Below are 24,847 nucleotides of genomic sequence, written 5' to 3'. Positions count from 1 at the left end.
GGCAGATGCATATGGACTGATTTTTTTAAAATGTGGAGGATTTAACTCTCCATCTCAAGTTAAAATGGATGGAAATGTCTGGCTGAATAGCTAGCATCAATATTTTTAAACATAAACTAAACAATTATTGAATTAAGCATTAGTTTGCTGACGGGGAGATAGAAATGAAAGAGTATGATGGAAAATATCAAAATGCTGCCATAGGCAGGAATCTGATTCTGCTCCAACCCTCTTTTTTATACAAGCAACCACTTCAAAGTCTGTGAGACTGCACTGTTCAAACAATGATTACTTGTCAACAGGATGGAGCGAAACCACACAGACTGCTCCAAATACTTGAGTGTCCAGCTGTGTAAAGGTTCAAGACAGTATTTCAGAAGAAAGAGACAGTGATCCAGCTTGTACCATGTATTTTATAAAAAGTAAGTCAGCTCACCTTTCCTTCCCAAAAAGAGAATGACTTCAAATCAAAATGACTTCCAAGAAAAGTAACCATTTATTTATTTCCACTTTTTTTTTTTTTTTAGGTAGCCATAGAATGACTTTTTTAAGACAGTCTTCTATTTTTTTGTATTTCTTCACAAAATTTTTGCCTGAAAGCATAAAAACTGACTCTATCACAAGGCACTTCATATAAAAACTAAAAATGTTTGTAAAACATGTATCACTTAATCCAGAAATTTAATGAAATCCAGTTTAGTTGAGGATAAAAACTAGTTAGATTAGGAGTCTGGTAATTCAGTTTTTTAGTTTGTTTTCTCAGTTTTCTAAAGTACAGAGTGAACATCACGGAATCCTGACAATGTACGAAGTATTTATTGTTAAAAATTGGAAGAAGTACCTGCTGTGTAATACCAATAGATGATAGAAAATTCAGACCTCATCCTTTTTTTTTGGCATTCTTTTAACTCTGTTGCCATGTTGTCATTTCTCTTAACACCATTCTGTTACTGCAATATTTTCAAATAATCTTGTAGTAGTATCTGAAAACATCAGAATGATTCTTAGTAAATTCTTAAAACTGACCTTTAAGAGTTCAGCATTAAAAAGTTTATAGCAGTCCTTTTCTTCAATTTTCTCCAGTCAGCTAACTAAGTTTCATTCAAAAGTACATAAGCAGGAGTTTCATCTACGATAGACTTCAGCAACCCTGGCCAGAACTGTGAGATCATTGTGCAAAGGATATCAGGCAGACACAGTTTTCATTCCAAAGATAATAAGCTTAATAAAGGTAATATTTATATGTAATATTTAATTACAATTGCTGAAGTAATTTTTTGTAATGATGTGTTATCATTATGGAAACATTCACAACTTTGGTGTAAATGCTGCTTTGTTAATGTAGCTCATTGCCAGAATTATTTTTATTTGAAAGTTCTCTGAGTAGACTTAACATGGTAGGTATATGTCTTTTCATTTGACTCTTTTTTAAATTTAATTTTGAGAGTTAATGAAGAGCACTGAAGAGGGTTAAGAATGGAGTCAGGTTGCTTAGAGTGAAAAGAATATGTAGGTTGTGCGCATTGTGCTTGAAACAAATTAATGCACACTCCTACCACAACAGAAATTGAATATTCTCAATGTTCATTCAATGTGCATTGAATGACTGAGAATGAATTTATTTTCCACTATTATTTTGATTAAATATGAAAAATGAACAATTTTTTTCTGAAATTTACAATACATAAAATTAACCATGCAAAGGCATGGTTCATTTCTTCCTTAAAATAAGAAGATGGTGTAGCTATATAATGAATACAATAAAAATGGGCAGAATCTGACTCATTGTATTCTGTGCAATTTAGCAAGCAAAGAATGTACAGGTGTTGAGCCAGAAACAAAAAGCTTAGAAGTCTATTTTCTACATACTAAATGGACATGAAAATCTTAATTAAAAAAAACCTTCATCCATAAATACAAGTTCTGGACTTTTGGAGTCAGATACAGTGACAGGATTTGTGTTTTAATTTGTATAATCCAAGTGAAGTTTATCTAAATCTGTGAATGTATCTTGTCTTGAAGTGCTACCCTTAAACACTGCAGATTTATGTGTATATGAATTTTAGGCTTGCATGCAAAGCACATAGGTATGTATACACATAACTGAATCCTATGCTGGAATATATTTCCTCTTGTTTTAGTTATACACCTAATTAAATAGATATCTTATCTAAGCCATTCTGGTCCTTGCTCTAATCAACAAAAAGGGATACATATTCCCATGGTGTGATCCATCCCATCTAAAACATCTATCTGCAATTTTTGGAATAAGATAATTTATTTGTAATATAAAAGAAAGAGCACAGCCTTATTTTATCATATTTGTTCTGGCAGCTACCATGGGTTAAATGAATTAGAGAACATTGCTGCATATGTGATCTCCATCCATCCTGCAATCACAATGCACACACGTAACTTCATGATTTTATCTTATGCATATGTAGTAAAGCTGGCAATTTCAGCTATGTTTCAGTGAGCAATGATTTAGTGGCTTGAGATTGGGTGATTCAAATTCAAGCTATTCTTAGTGGTGCCTCAGCCGCAAATGTTTTAAACCTAACACTGGAGGTGAAGAAAATGTGTGTCTTATTATTAAGTGTATATTTGACAATAATATTTCTGCTTCTTTACGTGTTGTTGGACAAAATACTTAAGAAGAATTTCAGGTGATGGACTGCATTATTTTAGTTTTTCTGAAGGAACAGGGAGCCATGGCCTATAGCCTGTCTTCAGAATCAATACCTAATGGAATTATGTTCCCACCTGAAAAAGGAAAATGAAAGGCAGGATTGGTTATATGCTGGAAATAATTTTTTTTTGTGGTTTTGGGAGGGACTTTAGTGAGTATTAAGTATTCTCTTCTCCAGAATATAGAATATACCTACCTAAAAGTGCTATTAAAAATATAAATACTTTCAGAATTCGGTATAAACATCAGTATAGTACAAGAATTTAAATTATGTATACAAACTATGAAATTATTTACTCATTAATGTAAGAATTTATTCATTTGAAGAATATTTTCCTACTTCTAATAAGGTTGTGCCAAATATTTTTATTTTTCATTTTATTTCAAGCACAGAGCAATCATACTAACTACTTTTATTGAAATATGAATATTGTATATCAAACATTTTTTATCATAAGTTCAAGTACACATGGATTACTGTGCTACAGGATTTCCGTGCAATAGCTGGAGCTTGCAGTCTAAGATGTTTTGAAGAATAGAGGTGAGCATTATTTGTATAACTATTAACTTCTGGTTTGCTTTTCTAATTCAAGGACAAGTTTGTGTCACTCAGATGCTAACTATATAAATTACAGAAGTACCAGAAGGTCATTTCTCATCACTTTCCACTTAATTATGAATCTTCTAGGTTCTGAGAGGAAGGGCTAGAAGGTTTTATGTACTCAAACTCACAGCTGGGGAGTATTTCATTCATTGGTTCAGTGCTTAACATGCTTGCCAAGCGAGCAGATGCCAATAAAAAGTCACCATAGGGTGACATTTAAAGGGCCTCAAACTATTCAGTGCGTTTTTGAAAGGAAATTTAAAGAATTTGGTTGCTTCATATGATTTGAAGTCACTTTTTCAGTGCTGTTTTTAGATTTTTTCAATAAAAATGATTCGTTTTGGCTCAAATATTAATGATGTGTTTGAATATAATAATGCCCAATTTAATACAGACTGCTAAATAGCTTAAGCTATTGATTTTGAGTATAAACATATGGCACCACTATAGCTGTCTTTTTAATCACCTAAACCTGAAGTCGAATGTAAGACCACATCTGTGGTCTTCAAAGAAATTCATAATTCCCCAATAAGTAAAATAATTTGACTGTAAAGTGATTAAATTGATGAAAGATTACTAAAGATTTTTTCTTTTTTTTTTTTCCCCCTAAGCAGTGTGACTCCAGCTGCTCCAAATATTTAATCATCAAATCTTGTTCACAGAAAAAGCTATTATTAAAATAGATGAAATTAGTCTGGGATTCTGGTTATTCCAAATACCAGAGGAAAAACTACATTACAATCGTCGCTTACAAGCTTTCCAATACATGTTACTGTCCCAAGGAGGAGACTGAATGGTGGCATATTTTCTGAACAATTCTGTTTTCTATTAGATTTACTTCTTAGGACAAGATTGCAGTACTTCGGCAGGACAACAGCAAAATCTTGCATCTCCATTTATTAGGTCATTTTATCATAAAGTTATATTAATAATGAAGGTGTCAATTTTATTCTTAATCTCTACATGAGAATAAAGCTGCTTTCTCAGTCTTCAAGCTTGGCCAGTTATGGGGACCAGGCCTTTCTTTCTCTTGGGCTTGTGGTTTTTCGGTTTTAGTGGTTTGGGTTATTTCCCTATGTTTCTCCCCCTCCAGTGCATTTTCCTATTTTGTAGCTCCAAAAATCAATAGGAAAATCATCCTAACAGAACAACTGCAGAAATGCCTGTGTCCCTGATACATTTTTCACTTGTTGGCAGTAGGAGACAGACAGATCTGGACAAGGAAACCATGATAATTCAGTGTGACCATGGCCAAGTTTCCATCCTGAAATATTCTGATATATTTCATGGAAGGAGCTTATTAGGATCAGACTAAGATCAAGGAACTCCAAAAAATTATTTTACAAAACATCTTCTTCTTGTAAAATGGTTCACTATTAGGCCCTGTTCAGTATGGATCTGTAATCCATATTTCTCACTTTTCCTCTTCCTCTTATATTCCTTTGGACATAAGCCATTGCTCTCTCAAGTAAGATTATCTGTATTGACTCAAATATTTGTGTTCACCAGTGTGTACACAGACACAAAATTCAAGGATTCTGGATTTCTCTCAGTGATTTCTCTTTCCATACCTTTATTTAGAAAACAAATAAAAAAGTCTTTGCAATCCTCACTATATTTTGCTTTGTGTTTCTTCCATTTGTATTCCTGACTGCAGAACTGGGTGATTATTCCACATGCTTAAAAACAGAATCCCTGAACATTCTGTTTTACTGAAAAAAAGAGGAAGGGGTGTAAGCCATTTGCTGTTTGTATCCAATTGTTTATTTATACTAATTTTAAAACAAAATTTTCTAGTTGAATTTTAGATAGAACTGAATTGCATCTGCTCTGATACCGTGAGTAAATGTCAGGAAAATGTGAATAAGTTCTCTAAGGGGGAAAAAACAAACTTGGAAGTCAGGTGCTTGCACATATTTTGTGGCAAAAAAAAATTCCCACCTCTTTATAACAGTTTAGAACTAGAAATGTATTTTGGAAAGTCATGAAAATACTGTCAAAATATGGCTATTTGGTGAGAGGAAATTGCTTTGAGTTGTTACTTAGTGTTGAATTTCTGGTTTTGGAGGCCAGTGTGGAAACAATTGAAGGATGACAGTCCTATTGCTTCTGAGAGGTGACACCTAGGATATGTCAATAAAGCAGGAAATTGGAGAAGGACGATATAACAAGGGATGAATAGTGAAAGAAGGAATGGGAAGAGTAGGAAAAGTAGTTTATATACGTATGTATGGTTACATATACATATTCATACATGTATACCTATAGTTTGTGAAAGGGTAAAGCCTCCCTGAAACCTACAGTTGGCTAATGAGACTTGCCCAGCTCTAACTGATTATGAGTGTTGCATGAGAAGAAAAAGGCAAACACAAATATTGTTATTGACATAGGGTGAGACCTACCCAAGAGCACTGCTCTGATAAAGCACCTGTACCACATCTGTCCGGGTTTTGTAAATGTTTGGGATGATGTCAGAGCGATGTGGTTCTCTTGTTGTGACTATCACACCTCAAATTCCACTCTAACAGTGTAAGTATTAAATGTAATGTTGGAAGGAAGACTGCTGTTTGCTTTCGTATTTGGGGCCTGGACAGACATGTCATTTTAAAAAACGTGATGGTAAACACCCACTTGCACTGTTTAGAAGTTATAATAGACAATCAGAAATAGGCTTCTAAAAAACCTGTGTTTTGTGAGATTTCTCATTCTCGAATCACCAAGTCAAACTTACTTCTCCAAGCCATCTGTTCCCCCTGTTCTTATCCTCCTTTCTCCCATTCCCATTTTCTATAAAGGACTTTGGATCCTAAAATGACAAGCTGATTGTTATGCAAGATTTGCTTTCTCCAAAAACACAAATTTCTCATTTAGGTCTTGAAACAGTCCCTAGGTTTTGACTTCACATTTCAGTTATAAACTCAGGCAGACTGGCAACACATCTGTTGCCAGACTGGCAACTGCTAAGTGGTTATATTTACTATAGAGATCATATTGATGAAGTCCTGGTTCTCCTATTTACTGCTATCAAATGGCTGGAATATTTTCACTTTTTCCTTTCACGGGTTTCCTTTATATAATTTTTTTATGGTTTTGACTGTGAAGGATTTTTTTTTTTTTTTAAGTATTCCACTAGGAGTTCTTTTGAGTTTGCCTACTAATGAAAAGATAAATAACTACTCAAATATTAATTTCATCCACATGATTCAGTAAACTGAAGTGATAATTTGTTTCAGCTGAATGAACTGATTAATCATCTGATCTAAACAATAACATTTACTAGTAGGATGATAAAAGATAATTATTATATGCAGAAAGCTGTTGTACTTTTAATTAGTACCTCTGAATTAGCTGAGAGGTGATTGAAGAAACAGAGTTTTTTCAAAGTGACTTTGCCATTAAATCTAGAACCCTTATTACATAATTAATAGTATAGCTTGAATTAAATCTCCTGTCTTAATAAGATTCTTTTTTATTTTGGCTTAATATTGTTCTATTATTGTATTCCTATTATTATTACTATTGTTACTCTAGAATTTAAATTGTTTATTCCTTCTATTATGTATGTTACTTAAGAGATTAATCTCCCTATGGTCCCTCCATATGCATTAAAGAGAGACTTAAACACAAACTTATTGAGGAAAGGCCAGCCTTCAAATTTGGGCACCTGATTTAAATAACTCATCAGCCAATTTCATGTTCCCCTGCTAATTTTTTTTTTTTAATAATTTTCTTACATTAATAAGTCAGTTCTCCCTAGAACTGTAATGAAGGGGTTTGTAGAATACAATTAATTTGAACTTCATGTAATCTGTGCCTTCATAGATAATAGTTTTACGAATTATTTTATTTTAACTGTTACAAGAGACATCAATAAAAACAATTTTTCTTGATCTGTTGTCTCTTTGGATATTCCTTCTGTTATATACAGGCTACTATTAAGATCTACAGGAAAGCAACAAAAAGTTGCAGGTGTTTCCTTTCTTCTTCAGAGACTGTAATAGAAAAATCAACAATTAACAAAATTCAGGTGGTTTACTTTTACCAGTATACTCCTCTTTCTTTGCAGAAAATCTTGCTTTGACAGTCAGATGCTATGGAAGTGTGATTCAGATTTGTTTTCTCAAACTGTATAAGCAATTGTATAAGAACACAATGAAGCAGGATTTGAAAATGCTGCCCATGTTCAAGATTAACAAGATCTTCACATTTCTGCGTTTCAGATCACTTTTGTAGTAGCAGGGAAATGGCTTCCTGCTTACTCTCAGCCTCATCTAACCTTTTCCACTCACTTTTCTCAATAAAATGGACCAATGAAATGACAGATCATGCAATGTGCACAACTGGTCTCAGAATGTTATTATCTGAGTAGTAGCTTCTTCAGCTTAAAGCAAATGTCAGTAGTTGTTAGCTGTACGGTCTTGGATTCTTTTCCTGTTCACACACTATTTTGCAAGAGACATAAAAAAAAAAAAATCAGTAGGTTGCAATTACTGGGCCCAAATGAAAAGCCTTCCACCTAATTGTCTCGTCCATTTAAGAGAATCCTGAGTACTTGCACATCATAGCAGTAAAGAATTGTCTTTTATTTAGAAGAACAGAAATAATATAATTAATTATACTTTCAATTTTTTTTACTACTGTATTGCTCACTGATGGACTTTCAGAGAAGTGAAGACATAATTTTGCGCTTGCTATTCCCCTCAGAGTAGATTTGAAGCCAGAAGTTTAAACTGTACAAAATAGTTAATTGCAAATTAGCAGCTAGGTCTGCAGCTTTGATTACTGCATTGGTAAAATAATCTCGGAAAACACAGACTGTGCAAAGTAGATGTGAAACAGTCTCTCATTCTTCTGCTTTATTTAGGTTTATAGCATTAATCACTGGTGGATCTGTGAGGCATTATTATAGATTTAAAATGTGTTTTGTTATATACCACAATAATAGCTAATTAAAAAACATTACTAGTGACCAAAGACCTACTTTAGTTTCTAATAAAGACTAAATGTAGGACTGAAATAATATAGGAAGATGTCTGCACACCTTCATTAAAGCATTTCAATAGGATGTTTTGAAACTAGTGTACTTTTATATCAAAAAATATATTGCCTAACTTATCAGTAGGCTTCTCCATGCAGCTTTTATTCAGATTAAATTTCTAATTCTCACTCTAGCCAGTGCTCTAGGTCTGTTAACGCACTCTCAGTCTGTTAAATAAAATATAATTACTGCTTAGGGCCATCTGTATTTTTTTTGTCAAACTGTTCTACTTCATCTGTATTATCACTTCAACCCTCTTTCCCCTAGTTTAGAAATGAGATTGGTAACATATGAGAGGTGTATTTTCCATGCAAGACATTGAGACTGACATTCTTCCAAAAATTTTTTTAAAAATTGAAAATAGTGAGTGAAGCAAAATTCTCAGTGTTCTGATTTGGGAAATTTAGTTCAATTAAGTGCTCCCACTAAAACCATACTGCCACTTGCTACCCCATTCCCCTTCCCTATTGTGGGTGACTGGAGGTAAGAACTGGAGGCACAAAAGATCATGCTTTGAGATAAGAACAATTCACTGTAAATGGCAAAGAGATAAGAATAAGATCAGTAGCAGAATGACAGAGGGCATAAGAAAAGAAACAATTCACATGGAAAAAAACCCAGATGATAATAGACAATACCAGATGGCTGCCTCTGCCAGGCTTACTGGACCTGAAGGAACCCCTTCTCCTCAAAGAGCCTTCCTTCCCTGAGCCCCCAACAATGACAGTGAGGTGATAAAGAACAACCTCCTGTCCTGGCCCTACCCCCTCCTGGCTGCTGCAAAATGTAACCCTGTCCTGGCTGAAACCAGGACACACAGGAACAGAGGGCTTCTTTCTTTTTAAATGTGGTGCTGTATTTCCTTCCACTCAGCAAAAATGTTGAATAATAAGGCGCAAAAAACTATCTCCTTTTTAGGTCAGTTAGGCAAAATGAGATAAATTCAACATCTCAGATATCAAATAATAAATCTGAAGAGCATTAAAGGAGTTAAAATTATAAGATACATTGTTTTTTTGGTCCATAGGGATAAATAAACCTATGTTACCTGGTGAAACAAATTGTAATAGATGTTTGAGTTTTAGTTGGGTAAAATCAAAACAAGTCAATTTAGAGAAAAGAAAGTTTGGTTTGATGCGTTCTTCAAGGTTCTGTAATAGATAGCAGATGCACATGCTCCTAACTTTTAAATTATTGCAAATAATATATTCTGTAATTAATAATATAAAATAACATGATATAACTATCAGTAAATAAAAAATACTGTTTTAACTGTTTTCACTCTACTGTTGTGTTGTTGCAGATCCTGAAAGACCTTTACATGTATGCATGATGATTCAGGCCAGGAGAGAGAGGGGTGTGAGCAGCAGAAAGGGAGAAGAAGAAAGGGAGGCAGAGGTTTGAAGCCAGAGGAGAATGATAGTTTATGTAAAGTAATAAACTCTGCTGATTTTAGGAGAAAGTAGGAAATGTGTTAATTAGGAGAGTTCAGTCATCTTCCAGCTTCAGGAAAAGTCCTACATCTCACATTTATGTGGAGTTATGCCCATTTGTGGAGAAATATGCATATAAACTTTTTTCTGTGCAGTTTCACATCACTTCCTCACGCTGTGCTTCTAGTGTTAATAACTGCCCCATCTTCTGTCCCCAAACATATTGTTTTTTCATACATTCAGATGAACATTTCCTTTTCTCAAACATGAAATACAGCAGATCCCATCTCCCTCTTCCTCTCCTAGACTGAGAATGCAGGAATACAGTAACAGGAGAGAGGACAAATCGTCATGTTTCCATTCAGCACTTCTCTTAGAGAATTAAAACAAAGGAAGAACAGCAGAGGATGGCTTGCAGCTCAGTCTATATGTGTGCTCTGCTTTTTGAGATCATAGAATGGAACAGCTATTTTCTTTATCTGTGGGAGGAAAACGGCACATGAGAGCTTTAAGAACCAGAACTCCTTTCTATCCTTCCTTACCTCTTCCTTGTTTGCAGAGAGAATAGTTTATTCTGCCTTTTCCTCCCTAATCGTCTGGATGTCATGCCAGGAAATGTAGGATTCCATTTGACATCTCCAGTTGAGACTGCCAAAGGAACACCAATAACACTCGATGAAAAGCAGATAATTCAGTAAAGGCTTTTTCCGCAGACTAAGAGATTAAGGACTAGACAGTAGTGTAAGTCACATACATTGAGATAAACTAGAATAAATTCAAATTAGTTCACCCTATTCAAGTACAGTTTACTGGCACATCTATGTGTGGTTTGGAAAACCTGCATGACTTTTATTTTGATCTCTCATATTAATTTGCTAATAACAGTAAATTTGTGCTATACATCTGATGATCTTGAAATAGAATCTGTTACATTTGAGGACTTTCGTAGGTCTGTCTTGTACAGTCATACTTTTATACACTGGGAAACTTGTGTGAAGCTAATCTATCATTCAGTAGCTATAGAAAATGTATATAGATATATATTGATGTGTGTTATACATATATCTATGTGTGTGTGGGTTCCTTTTTCCTATTGACAGCTTTAGCAACTTTTCAGTTATATAATTATTCTCTTTTATATCTGATTATTTTTTGTAGCATTAATATATCAAATCCATTTAGTTTAATTGCTCAGTCATTCAGCACCTCTCTGTACTTAACTCATGCCAGTAAGAATACCCCTTCCAATGGTTTACACATAAACCCCTCACTAGCCTTATTTTGCCATCTAGTCTGCAGTGCACCCAAGAGGCTCATACAGGTGGAATTAATTTTTACTTCTTCCAAGGTCAGGAGCACTAGACGACTGTTTTATTCTGTTATTTGCTTTGAAATGAATCAAGATTTACACAGCAGGATACTATTAGCAGGAACTCTACTTTGTATTCACAAACAATTAATAATTTTCCTGTTACAGCACATGCTAAGAAGTGTCAACCATTACAGAGAAATTTAACTGGTATCACTAAAGATTAGTTACAGACACAGAGTAGACTGAATGTATTAAAAGTAACTGGCAGACAACCAAATGTTTGGAAATGTAAGAGGAGAAACATTTTTAAAAAATGACACCTCTGCTACTATTTTCATTTAGAAGTGATAGTAGCAGTGCTAATTCAGACATACTCAGTGTTATGTCGAACTGAAGTATTACACTGAACAGTAAAGATCAGTTCTTCTAATTCTTTCATGTGAGCTGGTCAAAATTAATTTAGGTTTCGTTACTGAGAGCAATATTCCTATCCATGAATTCTGTAAGGTCATCTCTTTAGGGTGTCATCTTTCAATCTTTTCCTTCAAAAACCTTCTCACAGATTATTGAACAACTTCTCTTCAAAAAGCCCAACATACACTCAAATTATCTTGCAGTTTTACTGGACATTTTTCTCAGAAGAAGGGGGCTAATATCTGTTTGTTTGGTGTTTACGTGAGTATAACATAATTTTAAAATAGTGAGTCAGTCTGTAATTTGTATTTCTAGTTCAATGCATCACAGTGTATTGCTGGTTCATCCTAAATACAAAGGAAAACTTCATAAATTTTTTCTTACCTGCTGTTTATTGTGAAGCCAAATACTTAAATGAAAGGAGTCATTTAAAGAGAAAGGCTAGGTTCCAGTAGGAGGGGCAGATACAAGTTGCAACAGTAGGTAGCCTTTAACTTTTTTAACAGTATAGTAAAAGTAATTTTTCTGCTCGTCATAGATTAAGACAGCAAAGGGTCATAATAAGCCTTTGTACCAGATCATCTCTGAGTTTATTAAATACAATTTCCATTATTAAATTATGTTATGCAAGACTCTTGACTTGCAGTCAGTGAATGCTGAGCTACTTTATATAAATAATTGATGGACCTTAACTTCAAAATATTTCTAGATATTATGCTATTCATTTATGCATTTTATTTTTTCAAGGCTACTCCATGGCTGGTTTGAGGTATCTTAAAAGTGACATCCAAAGAAAATCATGGAAGTGTAAAATTTAAGCAATGTCCCGTTTCTCACAAAAAAAGAAAAACCAAAAAAACCTCAAAAAAAACCACTCTTTCCTCCCCTCCTCTTCCTAAAAAAAACTAAAAAAGCCCCAAAAAATAAAAAAATCTGTAACTCCTGCAAAGAAAACTGGATCAAAGTGATTGTCATCATACTAGTGTAGTCAAATCTTAATGCAGGTGTCTATTTTGTGAAGAATTCCTCTCTTTCTTATGAGAATGGGCACAAGGGTTTTTCCTATCAGGTGATCATTTGATTGATGACACTAAAATGATCGACCATAAAGTCTTGCTGAGTCTTTCTCATTGAGAGAAAACCTCACACAGTAGTTTCCTGCATCCTCTAGTTATGCCTGAATCCTGTTTATATAAAGCATAGATTTTCTCCATTGTTGTTTATCATTTGGCTGACTGACCATGAACCACCACTTAGCACAGTGAATGGGGTCTCCAGATTTGGGTGTTAAGATGCATGAGAAATTCGCATTTCTGCTTTCTTAGTGCGTACTTGTTTTCCTTAATCCCCAGAGACTTTTCTCTATTGAGAGATTTCTCTTTCTCTGTTTTTTAAAGAAGCTTCTCAAAAATGTGGACTTCTTTCTCTTTTTTTTCTTTCTCAAAGAAACAGTTAAATATGGTTTTGTAATTTCTTTATAGGCATTCATAGGAAAAAAAAAGCTGAATCATAAGCAAAAAGAGAATATCATCAGTGGAACAGACGTAGAAACATTTTTATGGGTTTTTTTCACTGTGAAATAAAATCTTCATATTTTGTTTGTTCATGTTGTGAACAAAACTCTCTTCTGTAAGTATTATTTAGACTGATGACAGAAATTGTTTGAAACTGTAAGAAGTTAACTTCTTCAGAGTAACCTCAAATTCTGAGAAAGACCTCTAGCTCTAAAATTAGACCTGTTTTATACCACAGCTGTTAGACACCTTAACACCTTAATTTTTCGTTCACAGTTAGAAGAAACCTGTTTTAAATGTGTTAGAGAAAATTATCTAAACTACCATTCTCAAGCACAATTTTAAATTATCATTCTTAACAAATCAGCTGATTCATCTGGGTCTTTTGTTTATTGGGATTTTGCTCAGTTCTTCAAACTGATTTCGTGCAAGAGAAACAGTGATGTTACTGTAGAAAATAATGACCATTATATAGCTCATGTATGCTTTTTCCAGACTGAAATAGATTCTGATTGGAGATACATATGTGTATTAAGAACTGTAAAGGTAATTTGGGCCCTATTATAGTAATACAGCTGATTTTAATTTTCTTTTGTCAGTTACTAAGACCTATCATTACAAATGCTGATTCAGCCTTTAAACAAATACCTGGACCCTCAACAGGAGGGCTTATATGTATTGCACATTTCACTTTCTGTAATAACAATGCTTAAACCATGTTAGTCCTTCTGGTATTTTCTTATAGGCAAGTGAATTACAATAGTAGTGGACTTGATTTTACACTAAAGCTTTCTTATTTCAATAAATCATTAGGCACACAAAAAATCTGTAAGAAGGGAAAACCAAGGGTGAAGAATTTATTATGGTCTTATTCCATTGTTATCCACGTAAGTTATTAGGAGTATTTCTTTAGATCCAATAGCTGGCATAATATATAAAATAAATATATTTTATCCAGGTAAATACTATTTGATCAGTACTAGCAGCAATGGCAATTATATGGTATCTATAAAGGTTTGAATTTGAGTTGGGTTTAATTCTTTACTGGGTCAGTGTAGTGGGTTGATCTTGGCTGGACATCAGGTGCCCACCAAGCCACTCTATCAGTCCCCTTCCCAGTGGAACAAGGGAGAGAGAGTACAGTGGAAAACAGCTAGCAGGTTTAAAGCAAAAAAAAGACAAGCACAAATTTGTGTGCTCATAAGCAAAGGGAAACGTTAATCTCTACTTCCCATCAGAGAGCTATGTTTGAACATTTCCCAGGAAGCAGGGCCTCAGCACACTTGCAGTGGCTCCAGAAGGCAAGCATTGTAAGATAACAAATGCCCCCCACAACCCAATACTCTTCTCTCACTTAGCTTTTATATCTGATGGTATGGAATATCTTTGGTTAATTTGGGACAGCTGTCCTGGTTGTGTCCCCTCCCAGGATCTTGCCACTCCCAGCCCCTTGTTAATACTGGTGTGTTATCAACACCCTTCCAGCTACCAATGCAAAGCACAACACTGTGAGGGCTGCTAAAAAAAAATGAACTCTATCTCAGTCAGACTCAATACAGACAGAAATGTGAGCAATTCAGGGATCTCTTTTGGAAGACTGTTATTGTACCTGGCCCTGGAGAGATGAGAAATCCAGGAAATACATTTCATTTTCAGGGATCACCACTTCAAGAAAAAAATGGTCCATGCTAATGATCAGACTATCAAACAAAGGTGGCAAAGAACCTGCACAGATGAACAAGGAGCTGCTGATAAAACTTGAACCTAAAAAAAAGAAAAATTCAAGAGGTTGAAGCAGGGTCAGATGTTTGAGGAGGAATATTAAAACTTGAAACACACTGAAAAGATGGGGTTAGGAAAGTCAAAACCCATGTAGAATTGAATCTGGGGTGAAGTCTCTGAAGAAAAATGATGCAAAGAAACATGAATTAATAAATTTCTTCTGAACTACAGTCTTTACCAGTAAACCAATCTTGAACAATCTCAGAACGCTGAGACCAGCAGAAAAGTCTAGAGTAAGGATGACTTGGAGGAGGACTACATGAGGGAGAACTTAGACAAACTGGGCCAATGCAAACCCATGGGACATGATGGGTTGCATGGGAGGTCAGTTACCCTTGAAAGGTCATGACAGCTGAGGGAGGTTCCCAAGGTCTGGAAGAAGACAACATTCCTATCCTAAAGAAAACCAAGGAGAAAGATCGAGGGAACTATTAGCCAGTTGGTCTCACCTCTGTACCTGGGAAGGTGGTAGAGAAAATAGTCCTGGTCACCTTCTGCAAATATTGGAGATGATCAAGATGATTAAAAGCAGAGAGTCGGGACTGTTCTGCCAAGGGAAAGAAAGGCAAGGCAAATCAAGGCAAGGGATAAAACCTGTAAATTAGGCAGGATGATGCTGGGTCAGGTTGATCAAAGAAGTGGTATCTCCATCCCCATAGATATTCAAAACCTGATTATACATGGGCCAGAGCAACTGCTCTAAATTGCTATCCTGTCTGCAAAAGGACTGTACTAGATAATTGGTGAAGACTTCCAGTCTCAGTTATTTTCTAATTTTGTGATAGGAATTATACTGAGAATACTGTTCATAATCTAATACTATTTTAATTATATCAGTACTTTTTTTTTTAACAGGTAGGTGTAATCTCTATACATGTATATTTTTTACTTCAAAAATGAAACTAAAATTTCTTTGATGAAATTTTTAACTAGCAAACTATTTTTGGCCAATTCCATCTGTTGTTAGATGCTTTCCAAACTCTTTGAAAGTGTCCAGATATTACAGTGATGAAGGCCATAGAAACATCTAGATATTTAGAGGCATGGAAAGTCTGCTTGTCTAGCTCTTGCCTGTTTAAAAGGGAGCTTGCTTGTGAAGGCATATTTTGAATTAATGGATTCCCTCACTGTCTTAAATTACTGGCAGTATTAACATTACAGTGTGCCTGGAATTTTGACATTAAAAAAATCACACAAATGGAAATGTATAAAAAACCCTTTAGAAATGTATTTTGTTAATTTTTTGAGGAAATGCATAAGTTAGTTGTAACTATCAAAATTTCAAGAGAAAATCTTTTTTGAATAGCCTTGCATTGTTGATCTTGTAAAATAAAAGACAACTAAATATGTAAGTAAAATGTGAAACCATAAAACACAGGGAAAAATATATTTTATTTTAAATAGTATTGCTACAGAGCATTGAAGGCCAACATGAACATGAATTCAGAAATAATTTGCGGCCCAATTTTAGATGTCAAGTTTGGACAGGTGACTTTCAGTATTTCATGATAGTTGACAGGGGACAGCAAATGATTACGAATGAGTCATTATTTAGGGAGTATTTATCCATCCATCATTAAAGAAAAAAAAATCACACCCAAATTCTTCAGTTGAAGTGATTTGATCTTTATTCGAACTGGATAGTAGTTTTCAGTTATTTGTTTCCTAAAGGCAAACTATACTGGATACTCAACGTTACATTTTATCAACTTTTGTTAATTTAGAAGGTATTTTTGCATTGGCTTCAAATATGTTTGTTATTATTTAATTTTAAGAAAATTCTTTTTAAACACTAGAAAATAAAAGAATGAACACATGCCAAATGGAGTAGACAACAATGAGCACCAGAAAACACAGGAATAATGAACTGTTCTTTTTCTAATAATCAGAATTTCGTCTCTTGTAACATAATGTCAGCTGGTCAGGTATCAGTCACTATACATTGCAACATTTTGCAGTTTAATTAATAAAAAGAAAGTATCCTGGCACAGATAAAGGAAGGAACAGAATCTGAATTATTTCTTCCCAAGTGGCTGCAGCTTATTCCTGCTTAATTTGAGAAAGCAGCTTGACTCACGTAAATTGATCATAAAGGGCTCAAACCCCCTTACTTGAGCTTTCTGCTCTTCCATATTAACCCCTTTCTGGCAGTAAGTCCTCTGTCACTTCTTTTGATGTCTCAGCCACCTCATCTTAATCTATTTTATCTCAAGTCGATGAAACCTTTTGGTTATGTTCTTGTATTTTTGTCTGTATTTTATTAAGAAATGCACAAATGATAGTGAAAAAAACCCAGTTATCAAAAATGATATATGGAGCTTTCTCTTTCTAAAGTGGCTGATTTTAAGTCACGTATTAGTTCACTTTCTTCAGTGTTATACTTTTAGACAGAAGGGTTCACAAGACAAAGCTAGAGGCGAAACCAGGACTGAAATACTTAAAAAACGTACAAAAAGACCTTGGAATTTGATTCACTATATGGTAAAATTTCTGGGCAAATATTTTATAATAACCCACTGCAATACAATATAGCTTAACAATTCCATTTTTACAGTTTTCCCAGGATACAACTCTTGATAACAATTATGTGTGCTTGTTATGGTAGCTGTATCTCTTGCCTGAATTTTGTGTACATAGTTTGAAACATAATTCAAAATGGGAAATAGCAGTGTCTCCCCTGATCTCTTTTTTCCCAGGCAACGAGCACATGGCACAGCAGTGGAAGTCACAAGGAACTTTTCTTGTCTCAATGGCAAAATGAAATTCGCTGAGTATGAAAAAAGATTTGATAAAAGTAAAAATCTGATGGAAACAATTAGCTGGGTTAAAAGCTTGTTAGTTGTCTTTAGCAACACCAAAAAGAAAACTTGAATCCAGATGAATATTATTTTGAAAATAAGCAGAACTAATAAAAAATCAATGATGAATTTTGTGGAGATAGAAGAAGAAATTATGGACATAACTCAGCATGTCACTTATAGTTCCTCGTAAAAAATGGACAAGAATCTTTGGAAGTGTCTCAGAAACACTTTTGTTTCAAATTTTTATAAATATAATGTCCAGTCTTTTCCTTCAAAAAAGGAAGGAAATATATTTGTAAATATAATGTCCAGTCTTTTCCTTCTTCTTAAAAAAGAGGCTTTTAAAAACTGAAACGGGTATATGATAAGATCATGAGTAAGGAACATGGAACTGCCTTTTTACGAAAAAATCAGTCAAAAAAAAAGTCAACAATTTAAAGACAATGCAGTTTTAATATACTATTTTTAAAGCTTTAAGGGTGTGTAATGAACTGAAAGAACTGGAGGTGAGAGCTTCATCTTCTATAACTAAACCTAGCAAATGAAGATATTGTAGAACTTTGGGAAGACAAATATAACCTAGTAGCAACACACTGAAATGTTTATTCCAAAATGTCTAACCTGAATAATGAATAAGAACTGCTTCTTTCTCTTTTAAGGTGTTCCAGTACGTAAAAATACCTGACTGCTTCCATCTTTATACATGTATAGTCCCTAAGTCATTTTCCCATCCACTGCTAGTAGTATTGGACATAAATGTTTTCTGGGTACTAGGGTCAGAACTAACCCAAAAAATTATTTTTCTTTTCATTGATTACTTGTATTAAAAGTGAAAACACCTCTGATTCAAATGGGCTATGCACTAACTATTAAGTGCAAAAATAAATCTTCCATTGAGTTGCTCTACTAGAATGACTTTAAAACCAAGAATTTTTGTGATTCAATAGATGTATTCTGAAAAGTGTTGCCTTTAATCAGTTGCTCATTTATTTCACAAACGCAAAGATATATTGAATGTTAATATTCTTTTAAAAAATGAAACATTCCAAGGTGAGTAAAAGTTACAGAGGGTTATCAACAAAATCAATTAATAAAGCACAGTGTATAATAAGATGCCTGGAATTATAAAGGAGAAAATTGCACTGAGAATTTAGATGCATGTTGGGTGGGGGAGGGCACAGAATTTGAAAGTATATTCAAGAGCAGAAAAATTGTTTTGTTCCCTAATTACTAGAATCTTTTAATGATTATATGTAAATGTATGGCTTCTGTACCTTCATTGTCTCTTTTAGATGTATTTTCATCCTTTTACTGCTGTAATGGTATGAAAAACAACCTACATTCAGCACCAGGACGGCTGACTTAATTATTTCGAAACCATACATTAATGTATATTTTGTTCTCTCTTCCCCCCCCCTTTCCTATTCTGTTCCCTGTGTTTGGCTTTGGTTTTGTTTTTTGTCTTGGCTACTGGTGCCTCTTCCATCTTTTCCTTTCTATTTGGTCAGTTGTTTTTGGCCAGTTTGTGTTTTTCCAGACATCACTCCATGACGTAGTTGAAGTATATGATGGCCCAACTCTACAGTCATCTTTGTTATCCTCTCTCTCAGGATCTCATTCAGGTATCATTTAATAGAACTGTCAGTATATCATTATTTACTTTTCTTATGAACCTAGAAATATAATGTAGTCCAAAAAAAGAGGAAAAAAAGGATTTTCATGTTTGCTTAAATTAATCTCTGGCAAATATATGAAATCCATTTTTTGAACTAAACACTTCAAAATCTTTGCATTGATGAATAAAATGAAGAAATGAAGTAAAATTGCTTTTTTTTTTTAATGTTTCTCTCTTTTGATATTTATCTATTATTGTGGGTATTAAGGACTTCTTACACTGTGCCTTTTTGGCTTTAGTGAGTAGTTTGAAATAGCTTGTAGATATTTTAAAGGGAAAGCAAGGTATATTTGTATCAAAGTAAAATTAAGTAGATTAGTTGCATGTTGATTCAATTTAAAGAGGTGGGGGGGTTGGAATTTTTGCCGGTTTTTTTTTCAGTTTGGTTTTTGTTTTCTGGGGTTTTTTTGGGGGTGTGTGTGTTGTGGTGTGGTTTGTTTTTGTTGGGTTTTTTGGTGGTGGTTTGGTTTGGTTTTTTTGCAGGGGTTGGTTGTTTGTTTTTGTTAAAGGAAACAATCAACAAATATTCCTAGTAACTGAGATGAGTTTTAACACCTCTTTTCTAGAATGACATAATACTGTCAACATAAAATACTAAAAGTGCATATATCTTGCAAAGTTTCTTGAAGCAGAACAGGGTTTGCAGAGTATTATTTCTAGCTGCAAAGATGTTGACAGGTATTTTCTTTAGTAAAAAGTGGCTATGATAGCTTTGTATTTTCATTGTTTGAGTAGGTGAATCCCTTCCATTGAGCTCGGGGAACCAGATCACAGTCAGATTTACCTCAGTTGGACCAATAACAGCTAAAGGATTTCATTTTGTTTATCAAGGTGAGACAACCTAGAAAAATGTGTACATTTATTCTGTTCATCATAGTTTGTAAATCACCAGAGAGAAACAGACTGAGGATGAAGAGGAAAGTAATAGCCTTTTAACAACAGAACAAGTGTCATTATTTCTACATGTTTTGTAAAATGATAAAACTCTTCTTTTATCTATATTTTAAAGCAGAGATCAAATACTTAAGCATAAGAGGGGTTCCAAATTTAAGAAGACAGTTACACAAAGCTGCTGTTTCTGTTTATTATCTGAATGACAAGTGGTAGATCCATCTCGGTGCTCTAACTGATTTATCTCTCAATTTAAATGTGAATATCTGAAAATGTTATTACCTGTGAGTTTAAAAGGATCTTACTGTTACTAAGATATTTTTCTTGATTTACATTATTTGCCTTTTTATGGGTCAAATGCATAAGTTTTTATATAGCAACACTTGCAGCTGCAATTCATTCTTTCATTACATATAAATCCTCATCTGACAGTCAGAATACACATTTAGAAATCCACATAAGTAAATGTAAACATCTGACACAAAATGTTATTTTGAAACCCTGTATTAGTTGAGTATTTCATGGAAGTATTTCTTGTAAGTGTCATTTTAGAAAGGCTTTCGTGTGGATTTCATGCATTTCTTCCAATCTTGGCAAGTATATCAGTACTATGCTCTCCTAAACAGTAACTCAAACATCAGAAGTGACCAATCTCTATTGTGAAAGTTTATTTGGGGATTATGGAAATATTCTTAACTGGGAAATAGCTGAAGGTTTCTTCCAGACATTTTAAATATTTGTGGTTCAGTATCTGTATTCCCTCACCAAATCTAAAATTAAGAATCCACAATTGTTTGTATGTTCACAGCTGTTCCAAGAACAAGTGCAACACAGTGTAGCTCTGTGCCCGAACCAAGATTTGGAAAAAGGATTGGAAATGAATTTGCAGTTGGTTCACTGGTTCTTTTTGAGTGCAATCCAGGCTATATCCTCCATGGGTCAACAGCAATTAGATGTGATACAGTACCAAATGCATTGGCACAATGGAATGATTCACTCCCTACATGTGTTGGTGAGTTCCTAAGGCTTTTTAATAGAAATAATTACTGCTTGAAGTTGTAGACCATTGTCTAGTTGAATGTATTTATTCTTTGTCATTGGTATAGTACTTTATCTTGCTTACTTTAATTTACTGTCACTTTTAGTCAAGGTTAAGTTTTACTCTTCTTTCTATTCTAACCTTTCTATTCCATTTCTATTCTAACCTTGCTGTGACATTTCGCAAGTTTCATGAACATGCTCTGCTGCCATAAATTATGTGATAGCTACTCTTATATTAACATCACTGGGAATTCCTGGCTATCCCCCCTTAATGATGAATCAGAAATATTAGTTTGTGCCCTTACTTCTTGCAAGACTAAGATGATCTTACATTGCAGATCTCTAACAAGATATTGCAAGCTATTAGGAAGAATACTACTATATTAAAGACTTAGAAATAGTTACATTAATATTTCGTTACTTGCCAGGAAAAAGGCAGTAACTTTTCAGATCAGAAAATATACTTTGTCTGGTCATAGTCATACAAGATTAAATTCTCAAAATTGAATTCTTAAATTAATGTGCATCCGTTGGCATTTACAAACTGACTTGCACCAACTGGAAATCTAGTAACTGTGATGAAATTCCTCACTTTACTTTTCCTGATAGGGTAAAATGCATTGTGATAATGAATTCAACAGAGTACATAAACAGAGGTTTAGATGAGTTGATGAAAAACAATGAACATATTTTCATTAGGTTTATTTGTCACCTGCCATGCTAACCAGCTGATGGTGCAAGGGAGAGTCTGACTGGTTTTTCGTAAATTAAAAGATTATCTCCAAAATACCAAAATCCTGATAGAGCTCAAGGCTAAGTATCAATGGGGTAATATTGATAAAATACAATTAACGAAGTTTTAAACAAATAATGTTGATTTAGACTGTTTCAGGCATAGCAATAGAACCACAATTTCTATATCAGTAAGAAGGTGAAGTATACAGTATATAGTATCTAATTTAGTCTCATAGATTACAGTTTAATCAGTAGAATTGTACTACTTTTCCCCTTGAAATACATTCCCTTTGTTTTTTTCAGATATAACACCTTGGCAAAGTGTTGAAGTCATTCTTTTGGACATTAATCACAATATATTATTGATAGTTTAATACATGATTTAGTCTATGGAAGAGAAACTTATCTGTCTCTAGACAAGCTGAACTGAGGAAGGGTTACAGGCCACCTTCTGTGTGAAAATCCCTGTGTCAATAAAGGTGATAAAATACATAGGAGGTGAAAATTGCATTAAACTAAATCAGTGTAATAATTGAAGTGGTGGACATGACCATGTTAAATTGCCTTCATTCTAGTGAATGTTTAAATATTACATATTCAGAAAATAGGCATAGAATCATTGAATCATAGAATCATTAAGGTCAGAAAAGACATCCAAGATCACTGAGTTCAACCTTTGACCAAACACACCATGTCAACTACAACACAGTACTAAGTGCCACGTCCAGTCTTTTCTTGGACACTTACAGGGATGATGACTCCACCACTTCCCTGGACACCCCATTTGAATGCTTAACCACGCCTCCAGTGAAAAACTTCAGCTGATGTCCAGTATGATCCTCCCCTGGCACAGCCTGAGGCAATGTCCTCTTGTCTTACTGCTTGTTGCATGGGAGAAAAGGCCAACCCCCACGTGGCTACAAACTCCTTTCAGCTTGTAGAGTGAAAAGGCTCCCCAAGCCTTCTCTTCTCCAGGCTGAACAGCCCCAGCTCCCTCAGCCACTCCTCACATGATGTACTCTCTAGAGCTTTCACCAGCTTTGTTGCCTCTCTCTGCACTTGTTCCAGCACCTCAATGTCTTTCTTGTAGTTAGGGGCCCAAAAATTAACACAACACTCAAGGTGCAGCCTGGAATCAACCATTCTGTCTGTTCATCCTTTTATGAGTAATTGTTTAAACACTTTAAGTGACACTAGCTTTTAATTTATCCATGTAGTTCCAAACAGATTCTGTCAATTATATGCCATGCAATACATAGCTACAATATTTCTTATTAAGATAAGTTGCATTATATCGATTTTCTAAATCCTCATATTTGCAGCTCCTGAAATCCCTTCAGAATTTAGCAATGTTGCATAGAAGTGATACATTAGCTTCTAATGGACTTGATAAACCATCTCATCAATCTTTTCCTTCAACTTCTAAAATACCAACAGAATATCTTTGTGCAGATTAGGCTGTAATATTCTTTGTGTCTGTTAGAGCCTCTAATGATATAGACAAGATGCATTCAAGTTGAACATTCAAAAGAGAAACTTGATGGTTCTTAATGTATCTGTCCTGTTTCATGCATAACACTTTTATTAATCTGTAAACACAGATGTGATGAATGTAGTCTTACAAGGATCTTGAAAATTCTTCACTGATGCAATAGATCCACAGACTGTGATGGAATAACTCACACGAGCAGAGAACAGTCAAGGAGTTAAGACTGGTGTTATTAATTATTTAGAGAAGCAATATGAAGAAAGAATGTTACCTTTTTTTTTTAGCACTTTTTATCTTTTATACTAATACAATCCGTAACTTTTCAAACTTTAAGCCTTTAAAAATGCTTTATTTTTGTAAGACTACTAGGAGACAATGAAATGGATTTAACTTTGTAAAGGTCAAAAACATAAGGGGAATAACAGCATGATTCTGTCAGGTAGGAAACAGACATAATTCTAATTTTCTTCTATTCCTTTTTGGTCAGTTAAAAGAAGAGTTTTGGGATAAAAAATTTTATTTTCCTGAGGTGTCGGTGATTGAGGCACAGACCCAGATCAGTATGGAATCTGAATTGTTTATTCAAAGAAATGAGCTGGTTTTATACACTTTTCCAAGGCACAGTATTTCCTTACATGGCAATTCTCACTACGTGACCTATCCCATGTCACCACATCAGCAACACCCTTTCTAAATGTCCTTCTATGGGGAGATCACTCTGTTCACCCGTCCATCAGCTCCCAGCAGGCTCCTCTCTGTAGGGGTTTGCCGTGTGACACCTCCTTCCTCCAGGGTCCGGTGGAGACAAGCTTCTCTCTGTGCTGCCACGTGCTCCTTTGTGCTGCGATGTGCCTCTGCCGGCACGTCCCACAGCCCAAACCCAATTCTATCCCGTCTCTTCCCACACTGAGGCATATATATATTTTTTAATGTAGCATCTATTTAGAAAGTTTTCAGCCATAGTATAAGCTTTTATAAAAAGTCTTCTCACTTCTGAAGTTTCATTCTTCTGTTCTTGCCTTATGCATTTCCTTTCAGTGCCCTGTGGTGGTTTTTCAACAAAGCGCAAAGGGACCATTTTATCTCCTGGTTATCCTGAGCCTTATGACAACAATCTGAACTGTGTGTGGAAGATCACAGTACCAGAGGGAGCTGGGATTCAAGTAAGTGCACTTGCTATTTGCTTGCTATCACCATTTAGAACTGTTTTTCCTGATGCAAAAGCTGAAAAGATCATTTGTCTGTACAGTTTTTCTATCTCATTAATGATTCTGAAAGTGGACTTTATTGCACATCTTTTTATTTATGCAATGATTAAAAGTTATAAGATTTTAAAAAATCTTAAAAAATGCACTTTTAGCCTTTTACTTAGAAGAAAATCACCGTAACTTCCAAACATATTTTGATAGATCAGTGACTCCTTATAAGC

General features: G+C 34.5%; 1 protein-coding gene across 4 annotated transcripts in view; it reads left to right on the top strand.

Moving 5' to 3' along the window:
- The window catches only part of CSMD3 (CUB and Sushi multiple domains 3), a 613,333-nt gene that overhangs the window by 476,334 nt on the left and 112,152 nt on the right, over nt 1-24,847 (top strand). For all 4 annotated transcript variants that reach the window (XM_042035930.1, XM_042035929.1, XM_042035928.1 and 1 more), the window contains 4 exons: nt 19,096-19,209; nt 19,998-20,093; nt 20,962-21,165; nt 24,457-24,581. In XM_042035930.1, coding sequence (XP_041891864.1) covers nt 19,096-19,209; nt 19,998-20,093; nt 20,962-21,165; nt 24,457-24,581 — 539 coding nt within the window. The remainder of the gene's footprint in view (nt 1-19,095; nt 19,210-19,997; nt 20,094-20,961; nt 21,166-24,456; nt 24,582-24,847) is intronic.

The sequence above is a fragment of the Corvus kubaryi genome, unplaced genomic scaffold (genome assembly GCF_017639235.1).
Source record: "Corvus kubaryi isolate FWS band 111438036 unplaced genomic scaffold, C.kubaryi_AGA036_p1.0 37385, whole genome shotgun sequence".
Classification (NCBI taxonomy): domain Eukaryota; kingdom Metazoa; phylum Chordata; class Aves; order Passeriformes; family Corvidae; genus Corvus; species Corvus kubaryi.
Note: the sequence above shows the minus strand (reverse complement) of the source record. Positions and strands in the feature narration are given on the sequence as shown.